General features: G+C 52.4%; 4 protein-coding genes across 4 annotated transcripts; 1 reads left to right on the forward strand and 3 right to left on the reverse strand.

Moving 5' to 3' along the window:
* Positions 1–9: 9 nt before the first annotated feature.
* Positions 10–1686, reverse strand: PV09_04373 (superoxide dismutase [Cu-Zn]). The gene is made up of 4 exons (XM_016357704.1): positions 1340–1686; positions 701–880; positions 459–610; positions 10–373 (listed from the first exon to the last, which is right to left on the reverse strand). The coding sequence occupies exons 1-4, from the start codon at positions 1350–1352 to the stop codon at positions 254–256; spliced, it is 465 nt and encodes a 154-aa protein (XP_016214496.1). The 5' UTR covers positions 1353–1686; the 3' UTR covers positions 10–253.
* Positions 1687–1998: 312 nt separating this feature from the next.
* On the forward strand, positions 1999–3198 carry PV09_04374 (uncharacterized protein). The gene is made up of 2 exons (XM_016357705.1): positions 1999–2198; positions 2244–3198. The coding sequence occupies exon 2, from the start codon at positions 2715–2717 to the stop codon at positions 3066–3068; it is 354 nt and encodes a 117-aa protein (XP_016214497.1). The 5' UTR covers positions 1999–2198; positions 2244–2714; the 3' UTR covers positions 3069–3198.
* PV09_04375 (transaldolase) lies at positions 3017–4840 on the reverse strand. Its single transcript, XM_016357706.1, has 4 exons — positions 4612–4840; positions 4188–4502; positions 3724–4107; positions 3017–3647 (listed from the first exon to the last, which is right to left on the reverse strand). The coding sequence occupies exons 1-4, from the start codon at positions 4648–4650 to the stop codon at positions 3408–3410; spliced, it is 978 nt and encodes a 325-aa protein (XP_016214498.1). The 5' UTR covers positions 4651–4840; the 3' UTR covers positions 3017–3407.
* A 654-nt stretch (positions 4841–5494) lies between these two features.
* PV09_04376 (uncharacterized protein) lies at positions 5495–12201 on the reverse strand. The gene is made up of 4 exons (XM_016357707.1): positions 7116–12201; positions 6774–7027; positions 6420–6714; positions 5495–6278 (listed from the first exon to the last, which is right to left on the reverse strand). The coding sequence occupies exons 1-4, from the start codon at positions 11764–11766 to the stop codon at positions 5962–5964; spliced, it is 5517 nt and encodes a 1838-aa protein (XP_016214499.1). The 5' UTR covers positions 11767–12201; the 3' UTR covers positions 5495–5961.
* Positions 12202–12208: the final 7 nt, after the last annotated feature.

A 12208-nucleotide genomic window follows, 5' to 3' on the forward strand; every position in this document is an offset into this window, starting at 1 on the left:
AACGTAGCATCAGGACAGACAACTTGCGTCGTTCTTGACTTGTCAATTTTTATCTATCCCTATAGCTACAGTTCAGCCTCTCTCTTTACTCCCGGTCATCATCATTGTCATCATCGAAGCGAACTGGTGCGGTTGTGGAAAGCTTCCTCCCCCTTTCACCTTCTTACGATCTCCTTTCTCGGTCTGCCTCTCGTACGCCTTTGGAGCCTGACCGCGGAAACCATGGGCAGTAAGAGCAGAGCTCTCTCTCTCTTTAGGAGGAGATGCCAATGACACCGCAAGCCGGGCGACCGCCTGCGTTGCCAGTCTTCTTGCTGTCTGGGTGGCCGCCCTTGCCGAGGTCATCGGTGCCGCCGTGCACGACAACGGTGCGCTGTCAGCAGTTGTCAGCAAGACAGTTTGCTATTGCTGTAGAAAATTAAAGGTTGGGGGAAAAAAAGAAATAAGTGGTGTCATACGCCAATGACTGACTCTGGGCCGATGAGCTTGACGAGCTTGTCGGTCATGGTACCCTTGGAGTTGCCCTGGCCGTCCGTCTTGATGTTGCCCAGGTCACCAACATGGCGCTCCTCGTCGGTTGGCGCGCCGTGGTCCTTGTTGAATGGGTTAACTGTAGGCCGCAAGATTTCAGTTAGCATGTGTAAGGCGACACCGTTTGAATACGGTTCGTGAGAACCATACGGGGAAGGGGATTTCGTACAGTGAGGACCAGCGCTGGTGCAGCCGTTGGTGTTGTCACCGAAGGCGTGAACGTGCATGCCACGTTCGGCATTGGCATCATGGCCGCTGATGTCCCAGGAGATGGTAGTAGGTGCGTCTTCGGACTCCTGAGTGAAGGTAACGGTGCCCTTGACGGTAGAGTCACCGCGGAGAACTGCGACTGTTTGCTGTTGTGTCAGCTTGCGGCGTATGTAGCACGATTCGGGCAACAGGGTGGAGATAAGCTTTTTCTCTCGCGCACAACAAGTAGAGGTGATCTTTTCCAAGCCTGAGCCATCACCGCCACCGCAGCCATCGTCAATAGGCGGGCCTTGTTCGTGCAAACAGCTCGAGAGGCGTCTCTGACCTCTGAGTTGACCATCACAGTACCAGCGCTTGCATTACCACAGCCGCCGGATTTGGCTCTCGTTGCTTTCTAAGACCAATCACTGTCCGCGTTGACACAAGCTCGCCGCGATGAGGCTCTGCAAAGCGCGTCCGTCACGGCCCTTGGGTATACGTGCTCAATCGTGCTCATGCCGCCGACTGTCACCCGGACAAGCTCAGGGCGGCCGCGAACAGGACTCGTCCCTCCTATTGGACGACAAAAAAAGCTGGATGAAGAGAGCTTAGCACATACCTGCTTTGACCATGGTTGCTACGTTGCTACGTTCTCGTGTTCAGGAATTATGATCTTAGGACGAAAGTTGATGAGGAGATTGAGGGAGAGAGGTTCAAAGAAAGCTGCCAGAGTGAGATTCGCTGGTTTGAAGGTTCCCACGCCCGACGCCCCTCCAACGTGCCGGGAAGTGTCTTGCCCCTCACGGGCATGTGTGTATGATGCAATGCACGATTATGAAATGGTCCAGGGGCCCAGGCCCCGTGCAACATCACAAGTCTCTAAACTCCGCCGAACGACTCGGCGCGTTCGACCCGACGGGAGTCTGCGCTGCCGACGATTTGAGGCTGCTCGCGATGGTCTTGACATTGCCATCTTTTGAGCTCCGTCTTCCTGGACTGCCAAACATCCACTTTCTGAAGCTGGTGGGCGGCCCAGACCGACATCGGAGACGGGCTTGGACGAAGATTCAGTTGTCATGGAGCACCCCGTACGGTTCCTCGGAACTCCGAAACAAAATGCTTCTCGAGCGTTCTTCGGAGCTAAAAGCAGGCAGATCGTTCGATGGAGACGGTTGTGCTTCAGCATGGGAGACAGCATATTAGAGGTTATCGCGAACTGCCGACATCACCTTCGATCTTTGAGGCTCAGACGATTGTCTCTCTACCCGTCTTTGACCTCAAACATGTGCTTGTAATCGGTGAAGCTTGCAGCGACGCGAGCTGTCTAGCAATTCTAATCATATGTAATTGTCCCCTCTTCGTTCAAGTTAAGAGTATGCCGTCTTTCTCGTCCTTCGAGCTCAGTATCTCGACAGTGTTCAGACTAAACACGAGAATCCCCGGCTACTCGATATTGCCTTGACTACGGACATGAACCTGTACGTGGCGCCCATATCCCAAATGAGTGACTATTCAACATTCAGGCACAATCATTGCAAAAGCCCCACCCGCAGTTGGGACCTTGCCACGGTTGGTCTAGCCCAAGTCCAATTCTTTTCATTGGCACTGCACGAGGTGGCCGAAAAGCTCGTCACGAGGAACAGAGTCGCAGAAAACGTGGTTTGCGAGCTTCGTGAGGCCAGCGAAGCAACAAGCTGAAATGAAGCCCAAGCGGAGCCGAAATGCCGCAGACTTGGTTTCTACAAGTGCCAGCGGTATCCCAAAGCCCTCGTTTCTCGCTGCTTGACCAAAGCGCTCGACCGCTCCACGCGCCTGTTTTCCTGCTAGGAGGGACATCCACCAGGTCAAGCGTAGCGTATCGCTGCGTGGATGCGTCCTGATGGGCAGCCTCGTCGAGAAAGGCTGGACGCCAACACGCTGGAAAGCGCAGCTTCCAACCGCAAACCAGCCTCCTTCCTTTTGGCTGAGGTGCAGCTAACGATGGTGACTGAGCCATGTGTTTGCCGCATCAAACGGCTATCGAAATGGAGACGGTAACGTCACGGTTCAACTCGTCAAGGCGGGAGGTAGACTTTGACGATGCCCTTCCCCCGCTGTCCAACGGCTGCGGCCTCTTTTGCATGGACCTGGGAGAATCGTCGTGCAGATCATCATACGCACGGAAAATTATAACACCATGTCGTGGATGTAGGCATCTTCTCGGCGCATTCTTGTTCTGTCGAGCCAATGGTGGAACTGAACGGCAGGTTGTTGGGGTGATAGGCAAGCCTTATTTCCAAAAACAAATGGAAGTCGTCTTTGCTGCCAACCACGGGCGCATTTTTTTGCCACAAGATCATCCAAAGTAGAGCTTTCATGCTAACCGCTAACTCAGGGGATACACTTTTGTCAAAAAAAAATGGGATATACGGTTCAGCACTTGCATCCGGGTTCTAGCAACCTCATTTGATCGTCCAGGGGTGAAGAGGAAAAAAAAAATTTACTGTTCATTCATTCTTTTTTACATGCCCATGTCTATCTCATCCTTAGATGTCAAGGAAATGTGCTTGTGACCGTGCAAAGATTGTGACGTAGCTTGCCTTAAATAACACTTCATCTCGTCGCTATCGTCATTGGTGTCGTTCGTCAACCTTGAAGGCCTTCACGACTGCTAGTAATTTTGTAATTTATTTCAGACGATGGTCAATTTAGGACTTCTCGATCTTCTCCCTGAGGATACTCTTCAGCGTGACGGCATCGGCGGCGAACTTGCTGATACCCTCGCGAAGCTTCTCGACAGCCATCTGCTCCTCGTTGAAGTCAAAGCGGAAGGCGGCCTCGTCGTTGATGTAGCTCTTCTTCTGGATGTCGAGCGAGGCAGCAGCGGCGGCGTCAAGTTTCTTAGGCACAGGATCTGTAGAGTTGTACAGCTCCTCGAGCAAGGTCGGCTGTTCCCCAAGAGTTAGTTTCGACACAGATGCATCTCCGGGTTTAATGGCATGGAGACAGTGAAGGCAAACATACCGAAATGGTGAGGTAGTCGCAGCCAGCAAGCTCGGTGATCTCGCCGACATTCCTGAAGCTGGCACCCATGACGATAGTCTTGTAACCGAACTTCTTATAGTAGTTGAAGATGTTCTGTACACTCTTGACGCCAGGGTCCTCAGAAGGCGCGTAGTCCTTCTTGTGCGCGGCCTTGTACCAGTCGAGGATACGGCCAACGAAAGGGGAGATGAGGAACGCACCGGCCTCGGCGGCACCGATGGCCTGGGGCAGGGAGAAAAGCAGAGTCAAGTTGCAGTTGACGCCATGCTTGGACTGCAATTCCTCAGCGGCCTTGATGCCCTCCCACGTCGAGGCGAGCTTGATAAGGACGCGATCCTTGCTGATGCCCTTTTCCTTGTAGAGCTAGAATGAACAGTCAGCCACAGGGTTCCACAAACGAATAAGCACAAAGACTGATTTCGCTTCAGGGAAGAAGAACGTACGTCGATGATATGCAGAGCCTTCTCAACACTAGCCTTGGTGTCGAAGCTAAGCTTGGCATCGACTTCTGTCGACACGCGGCCAGGCACGATCTTCAGGATCTCGCTGCCGAACTGCACGAGCAGGTTGTCGAGAGTAGCATCGACCTGAGAGTCGATGTCGGTGCCGTGGGCCTTGCCGTACGCAACAGCGTCGTCAATCAGCTTTGCGTACTCCGGCTTTTTCGACGCGGCGAGAATCAGAGAGGGGTTGGTGGTGGCATCCTGAGGCTTGTACTTGTCGATGGTGGCAAAGTCGCCGGAGTCGCAAACGACAGTCTGCGATTTTATCCCGTCAGCTTTTGTCGACACGGGCTGTTCTGCCCTCGAGCAGCGAGAAGGTTCGACTGTGTGGTGTCCTCGAGGGGCAAAGCAAAAAACAACTCACAGTGCCTGTGGCCTTCAGTTGGTCAAGAGAGCTCGGCATGGTGGAGTGTACGGGTGGGATTCTTCAATTGCTCTTCTGGACGAATAAATAGAGTCGACGGACTAGTTATAGGCAGGATGGGATCGTGGCAAACAAATGACACAGAGTGCTGGCGAGCACTTCAGACTTTTGTTGGGTGACTGAGCGCTTTCGCGGGGCTTTCGTCTTCCTCCTTCAGGGTCCCCGCGGCCGCACACGGAGAAACGACATCATTCAGCATGACAAACATCTTTATAACCGGCCAATCACTCGGCTCTCGCTCCACGGCCCAATCCTCGTCGTCCGCTTCGCTGTCGGCGTTCCTTTGGAATTAAGAACGTCTTTTACATAAGCGTGCTCGCCAAGTGCACGCCCGGAAAAATGTCCCAGCGCCGCTGCGCCTGTTCCTCACCCACGCCCGACACACCCACACGCGTTCGGACAGCTGTGCTCCGAGTTCTTCAACCCCAGGACCTTTCTTGCTAAGCCGTCCTCGTTCTGGCCCGTGGCTCAGAAGCGACTTTTGCATTCCCACCAGTGCACGAATCGACGCAAGTTCCAGTGACGGCCTTAGTCTGGCTTGGCTGCGAAACAAAACCCGTCAGCCCCCAAAGTAAGATCCCGTGGCCGCGCGACTAGATGACATGTAAAAGGAAGAACACGGCCACATACACGGCGAGATCATCTGTAGCAGCAGTCAGAGTGTCGATTGTAGATATCCGTCTCCGGCCTTTCAGACCCATCGGTGACATCAACGCCACCCGGACATACGCCGTCGCTCCATGTCTCGCACATCTACATATCCGATGATCTATACCCGTGACTGGTCAAGTAGAAAATCACGAGCATGTTGAACAAAGTCTCTAAACAGATTATGCATTGACTACTTTATCCCGATGCGAGCGCAGTTCTCGGAGACGCAATCTGCACACACGCAGGCCCGCGTGTTGTCAAGCATTCAAAACCCAAGGCTCCAATTAGGGCCCGTGTAAACAAACGCCATCGCTAAGAATCAAAACTGTATGCTGCTGCCTACGTCTTACTGGAATTGATGCAAACGCGCCCTAGAAAGAATACATCGAAATGAGGGGCAAAGACGGGGTGGGGGGTGATGTCAAAGAATCACGTCCCGGCCCCGACAGAACAACCCTCTCAGTGGAAGCGTCGACTAGAACAATGTCGGCATCGGTATGCAGTACATTGAGCTTGGGGCTGTGCGGCAGGGCAGAGGATTGTCTGGTCAGCGAGTTCTTTCGGTAGAGCAGCACGAGCGCGTGCCTCCTTTTGCGGGACACCCGTCGTCGTGCTATCTCTACTCTTCTCTTTTGTCAGCTACGCCTCTATTTCGCTCTTTGCGTCATGGACATCGTCATGACCATCAGCCTGGTCGTCATCTCCCTCCACTTCTGCTCCACCATCAATACCACGGACGTCGAAGTCCATCACCGCAGGCGACTCGTATCCCAGAATCGAATTTCCAAAGAAGACACGTCTGTGTGCTACGACTTTCTGGGCAATGCTTTCCAGATCTTTAATCCCCTCCTTTTGAATTTCTGCAATCAATTTTTTCACACCATTAGACCACCTGACCTTCTCTTCCTGCGGCCGGCTTGGGTCGATGCTGCCAATAAGCTTGATGATATCAGAATCTGTGTTTACGAGATTTGTTAGTCGGGATCTAGTGCCGGCGAAAGAATTTCGTCGCGGCTTCATAGATGTTCATGATTGCAAGTTGTGGTCGCTGCTGATAAGTTTATTCAAGGAGTCGGGGGCAGATCTCAATCACGCACCTGAAAAGGCATAATCGTTGAAATGCTGTCCTGAACAATCCAGCGGATGGTTGCACGTCCCACCTTCAAGTTCAGCCTGGCATAATGGCTGTCTTGCGTCCAATTTATGGCTATAAGTAAGGGAACGCATGCCACCTGGGACGTCAGCACTGAAATTGGGATGGTACCGATAGGATTTTAGAAACTTCAAAGGGCTTTGATAAGGCGTGTACTTGGAGTCAGCTATTACGGTCGAATTAATATTAGCGGAGTCTTCGATTCTTGAGGTCTTAGGTGCGTCAGGCGGTTTAGATCCCTTGAAGAAATATTAATGAGAACGAGTAAAGGAAAGTGAGGGTTCAGGAGCAAGCCTACAAGCGGACGCATCTTGGGTATGGGAAAGCTGATCCGTGGGGATGGAGTGTCGTCGAAGTGGTCGTCAGCATGATGAGCAAGTCCAGAAACAGAAACAAGAGACGGTGATGGAACAGCATTGTCAACGGCAGTAGCGGCAACATATGCTTTTTCTTCGCCATCAACGCTGCTATCTGACTCAGTCAGAACCTCACCATCCTCGGAAAGCTGCTCCGCGGCCTTGGGGACCTCATTCTGCAGGTTCATTGTATTGCCTAAAAGTCACAAAAGTAACTATGTAAACACGTCTTCTCTGTGGAAAAACAAACGCTTTCGCTTTATGGGGCTAGAAGAATGACAAACCTGGCAAGGCACCACCACCATTGACGCTGGTGGGTTCTTCATCAGGTTGAGCCCCTTCTTCTCCGTCTCTACCATTGTCACCGCTTGACTTGCCTGGCTCCTTTAGTTGCACAGTATTGGCATCATTCGATCCACTGCGGGCTCCTCCGATATTTGCAAATACATCGTCAGTTTCGGGAAATGGTTCTGCATTTAGTTCAGGGTCGTACTCGTCCTCCTCGGCATATTCAGTCGAAGGTTGATAAGCTGGGCCAGGCTCAGCTACAACTTCAGTGACATCAGGTTCGTAGAAATCGTCGTCATTATCGTCCAGCATATCAGTCCCTTCAGCCATGGCAACATCTGCCGTAGCAGAGTTGAAACCCTGTTCAGATGACATGGAAGGCTCAGCCGGCGCAAGTGGGCCTTGAGCCTCCACATGTTCTCCGACGGACGGCACGACGCCTGTCATTAATTCATCTCGAATTTCTTCGATCTTGCCTATATCAGAAGCTTGTGACTCGTTTGTAGCACCGTGCTTTGATGCAAGTTCTGCCATATTTGGATGCATGGCCACGTCAGGGACTTGAAGCGTAAATTCTTCTGCCTCTTCTTCACCTTCTTCCGCACTGCTTTCTTCGCTCGGAGAGGATCCTTCACCCCCGGGTAAAACAGGCTCAGTTTTCTCCTCGCTTTCGCCCTCTTCATCATCAGACATCGTCTCAACCTCGAATTCTTCCGAAGAATCAACGTCATCTTCATCCATGGGAACGTCCTCCACATCATGAAGAACCGCTCCAAGGTCGCCAGGAATTTCTGGCTCGTCGTCATTCTCGCTGCTCTCCGCATCCTGACCAGATTTGAATTCGGTAGCGTTCATTTCGTCGGAAGCCTCCGCAATTACAGGGAAAGCAGAGTGACTATGCGAATGAGGAACATGTTGAGTCGATGAAATGTGATCTTCGTTGCCTTTCTCTTCTTCCTTCTCGGAAACTTCACCCTCTTCAGAGCCGTCCTCACTCTCACACATCGCGTCATCGTCTTCCTCTTCATCGTCAGATTCGTCGTCACTGACTTCGACTTTTGCAACTTCAGGAGCAACAGGTTCTTCTCTGGTAGTTCCCTTCAAAGCTTGCAAGAACCCCAACGCTTGCTGCGGAGGCTCTGGTTCATACTCATCGTCGTCTCCCTCGATTATCTCCACAACAAAAGGGCTCTTTCTAGTCGACCGTCCGCTTTTAACTTGTACAAGCTCGGATGCCGTTCGATAATCTGGTAGTTCCAAGTAGACAACTCCAATTGGTTTCTGCGTTGACTTGTCCTTAACGAAATTTATATTTGTCGCAACATGGACGAAGCGCCCTAGCCAGCCTTGAAATGAGGTCGGATTACATAGGCGCTCAGCGAGTCTGCTTACGCGAATCTGCACAGGGTGAGATGTCTCATGGCCACGAACATCTTTAGCTTTGGCACCTGAAGCACCAGCCTCCTTTACCTGCTTGTTTCCTCTCCTGGTACCCTGGGGCGAAGGAGGTGCTACTCTGCCCACACTTATGACCAGTCCTTCGAACACCTTTCCTTTCAATTCAGCAATGGCATCTTCCGCCTCCGCCGGATAGAGGAAGTCTACCAATGCATGACCTGCTTGCTTTTTCTTCATCTGCTTTTTGTTATGGTTTGGCAAGGAGATTCCTGTGATGTCGTAGGCGCCAAGCAATCGACGCAAAGACTGCTTGGTTGCCCTGAAAGAGATATTATGGATTTGAATGCGGGAGCCCGAGGCAAGAGCACGCGGGTCATCTGCCTCTGGGATGGAATCATCGGCATTCTGAGGCAGAAAGACTTCCCGGCGATCATCTTCGTCTTGAGACCCGCTCTTTTCTTCAACACTCTCCTCCTCCCCCTCCTCCTCCTCCTCTTCTTCTTCTTCTTCTTCTCCTTCTTCTTCCTCCTCCTCCATTTCGTCATCCTCATTAATCGCCATATCCTGCTCAGTGTCTGCTGTCGGAGCGCCTTCTGCTAGACTATCTCGCATTTCTCTCATCTGCACAAAACTCAAGCCTTCGGGATCGACTCCAAATTCCCTGATTTCCTTTGCCAATGCGTCTTTCTCTCTGTTTTTTCGCTCCATGTCCCGTTTGAGACTATCGATCTGGGCTTGCAAAGCTTCTAGCTGCTGCTCGTCTGTGCGGATATCCGCTTCGAGTGACTTGAGCGCAGCTTGCCGCGCCGCAGACGCAGAGACGCTAGGGGAGGAGTGCGACGTCATGGAAGAAGAGCGAATTTTGGTGAGTCTGTCTTTGCTGAGACTTGCGGAAGAGTTAGGTGCGGAGATAGCGGTTGCAGGACTGACATGCCCCGTGCTGACTTGACTCTTCTGCGCCTCTTTGAGTTGAATCTGTCGTTTAAGCGCGTCTCTTTTGGCCTCGATGAGCGCCTTCTGACGTGCATGTTCTTCCTGTCGGGCAGCTGTGACGGGGTCAGGTGTTGTTATGACAGGAGGTGTTGCAAATCCGGAAGATTGTCCACTCTGATGCATCGATCGCTTCCATGTGGAGCGTCCATGCTGAATATCGTCAAGTTCTCCCACACTCATGTCGTCTTCCTCGTCTTCCTCTTCGCTGCTGATATCAATGACAACTGGTTCAGGCGCTTCATCTACAGGCTGAGGTGGATATGGCCTTTTTGCTTGTGGATGACTCCAAGGTGAACCAAAAGCCGAAGATGCAGGACGTTTGAGATCTTGCTGCCATGGTCGCCCAAATTGTCCAGGTGAATGAACAGCGGGTGGATAAGGCTGTGAATACCGTGATGTAGCTCCAGGAGGCCGTGCTGGTAATCCAGATCTTGGAGATCTTCTCACAGACTGGTCGCTGTTATTTGCTACGTACGAGCTGATACTAGGCTCTGCAGACTTTTGAGGCAATCCAGATGGTTGAGCTGTCTGCTGCACCACAGACGTAGGAATAGGTTTGGTTGTGGCAACTTCTGAGATTTCGCCTGTCTCAGGACCGTCGTTTTCATTGCCCTCTTCGCCTTCTCCGAGCTCCTCAGTCTCTTCGGGAGATGACATATCGATGACCGGCGTATTCGTCGCCTCAGAGCCAGATGGAGCAGAAGCTTGGCCGCTCTCGTATGCTATGTCGGACACAGATTCGGTGCGGAGTGGCGCAGACGCCCGCCCGGAGGGACTTTCCCCTACTACTCCAGCCGCTGCTGCTCGGGCCAATGCCTCCCGCTTTTCGAGCAATTTACGCTTAAGAGCCTCTTGGTTGATCATAGCGCGACGTGGAGTTGATGCCCCAGGTCCAGGTGCATTTGTCTGGGCGCCGGTCTGCACAGGCGTGGATTGATGGGACGAGACGACAGTTTTGCCTTTCATAGCTTTGAGTTTGGCGAGGTATGCGCTGCGTCCTTCAGTTATATCAGCAGCAGCTGAGGCACTTGTACTCAGAGGACGAGTATGAGGTGGTGTTGCACTCTCTTGCTGCTGCTGTGTCGTCATAGCGCCAAGGCCTGGAAGAGTGCTCGTCACGGGCTCTTGTTGTGCTGCATTTGGAGGCAGCCGTGGTTTCGCAAGTGAAGCAAGAGTCACATCGTCAATCTCAAACCCAGCACTTTCTAATAGTCTCTTCACCTCTGATAGCCGCTCCTCACTAGATTCATGGACAGCAGACGAAGCAGCTGACTGCTTTGAGGTTGTTACGGGCTGTGGAGACTCTTGTGGAATGTTGTACTGCGTGTACAATTGTCGAAGCAAGTTCTTTTCAAACTCATCAAACCCAGGCTCCTCAGAGAGCTGTGCATAGCCAATACCATGTGCATGAAAATCCCGGAGGACTTCCCCCGCCTTGTCGCGTAGTGCAATGTTTGGTCGTTTCGGTTGATGCTCAACTGAGCTCGATTTGGGCTGAACTTGAATCTGGATGTGTGGCTTCGAAGCCGGCGGTGGAGGTTCGGAAGGGGGAGTATGGAGAGACTGCGATTTGAAAGGGTTGAAAGGAGGTAGAGGTTGCTGTAGAGGTTGCGAATCCGATTCTCTTGCCGTCCTGTTTCCCTGAGAAATATGTCCCAGACCAGGTATGGTTTCATTGGTGCCACTGACACTCCCATCGTTGTTATTATTGTTGATATCCGGCGGCGCGTATTCTTCATCCCCGTCACTCCAATCCTCGTCATCCTTGTAAGCGTCGTCCATAGGCACATCCTGTGCGGAATTGTATGTCGCGGCGCTTTGCTGCGTCGGAAACGCATTCTGCCGCGTCGAGGTTTGACTTCCGTACTGCTGCGGAGGCGGGTACTGGTATTGCTGATGCTGCTGTGGCGGAGGAGGATGAGCGTGATACGCTTGCTGAGGAGGCATCTGAGGAGGTGGAGCAAAAGTAGGCTGCCCCTGTGCAGAAGGAATGGTAGGGATATGTCCGCTCCGTACCTCGCTCCAGAACCAGTTCATCTGGTTCTGGTCTAGCACGGGAGTGGTGGGCTCCATGCCGTATACGCTCTGGCCCGTTGTTGAGTATTGGAGTTGCTGGTCAAACGCCGTCGGTGCAGGTGGATTGTACGCGTTGTTGCCATAGCCTTGTGGGGGCTGCTGCGCGGGGAAAGAAGGATGAAAGGAGCTATTAGAGCCATAGTTAGGTGGCGGGAGTTGCTGGTTGTAGTAGCCAGCCATGTTGGATGCTTGATCGGTTGTGCCCACCGCGCACCCTCTCGCGCCTGCGTTGGTCAAGAAAACTATGCCGTTTCACGGAGACGAACAGATATTCGACATCAAACTGCTTGCAGGTCCTGATTCAATTGAACCGCATAGCATCAAGACGATAGGAGTCGCTGCAAGTTTCGATCTCCATCCGCCAAGTCGCCAGAGGTGTCGCCGTGGCGGTAATGCATTTAGCTGAAAGATGGAGCGACTTCCTGTTTATGAACGTCAAACGCGCTCCTTCCTTTAGTCTGTCGAAGCAAATTAGCTTGCGCGCCCGAGTTATTCGGCAAGAAGGAAAGTGCAACAGGCAAAAGGGCGGATGCACGTCGTCAGCTTGTCCCTGTCGATGATGATACTTTGGGCAGGCGCCGCCTCAGGAAGCAAGTTCAACTTTTTTGGACATCGCGAATGA

The sequence above is a fragment of the Verruconis gallopava genome, assembly GCF_000836295.1.
Source record: "Verruconis gallopava strain CBS 43764 unplaced genomic scaffold supercont1.12, whole genome shotgun sequence".
Classification (NCBI taxonomy): domain Eukaryota; kingdom Fungi; phylum Ascomycota; class Dothideomycetes; order Venturiales; family Sympoventuriaceae; genus Verruconis; species Verruconis gallopava.

Coding starts and splice junctions, on each gene's coding strand:
- PV09_04375 (XM_016357706.1), bottom strand. CDS start 4,650: ATGCCGAGCTCTCTTGACCAACTGAAGGCCACAGGCACT. Junction 4,108..4,187: donor AGGCTCTGCATATCATCGAC/GTACGTTCTTCT, acceptor TGTTCATTCTAG/CTCTACAAGGAAAAGGGCAT. Junction 3,648..3,723: donor GCGACTACCTCACCATTTCG/GTATGTTTGCCT, acceptor CTTGGGGAACAG/CCGACCTTGCTCGAGGAGCT.
- PV09_04374 (XM_016357705.1), top strand. CDS start 2,715: ATGTGTTTGCCGCATCAAACGGCTATCGAAATGGAGACGGTAACGTCA.
- PV09_04373 (XM_016357704.1), bottom strand. Junction 611..700: donor CACCAGCGCTGGTCCTCACT/GTACGAAATCCC, acceptor TGCGGCCTACAG/TTAACCCATTCAACAAGGAC. Junction 374..458: donor GCCCAGAGTCAGTCATTGGC/GTATGACACCAC, acceptor AACTGCTGACAG/CGCACCGTTGTCGTGCACGG.
- PV09_04376 (XM_016357707.1), bottom strand. CDS start 11,766: ATGGCTGGCTACTACAACCAGCAACTCCCGCCACCTAACTATGGCTCT. Junction 7,028..7,115: donor TGGTGGTGGTGCCTTGCCAG/GTTTGTCATTCT, acceptor TGTGACTTTTAG/GCAATACAATGAACCTGCAG. Junction 6,715..6,773: donor TACCCAAGATGCGTCCGCTT/GTAGGCTTGCTC, acceptor TATTTCTTCAAG/GGATCTAAACCGCCTGACGC.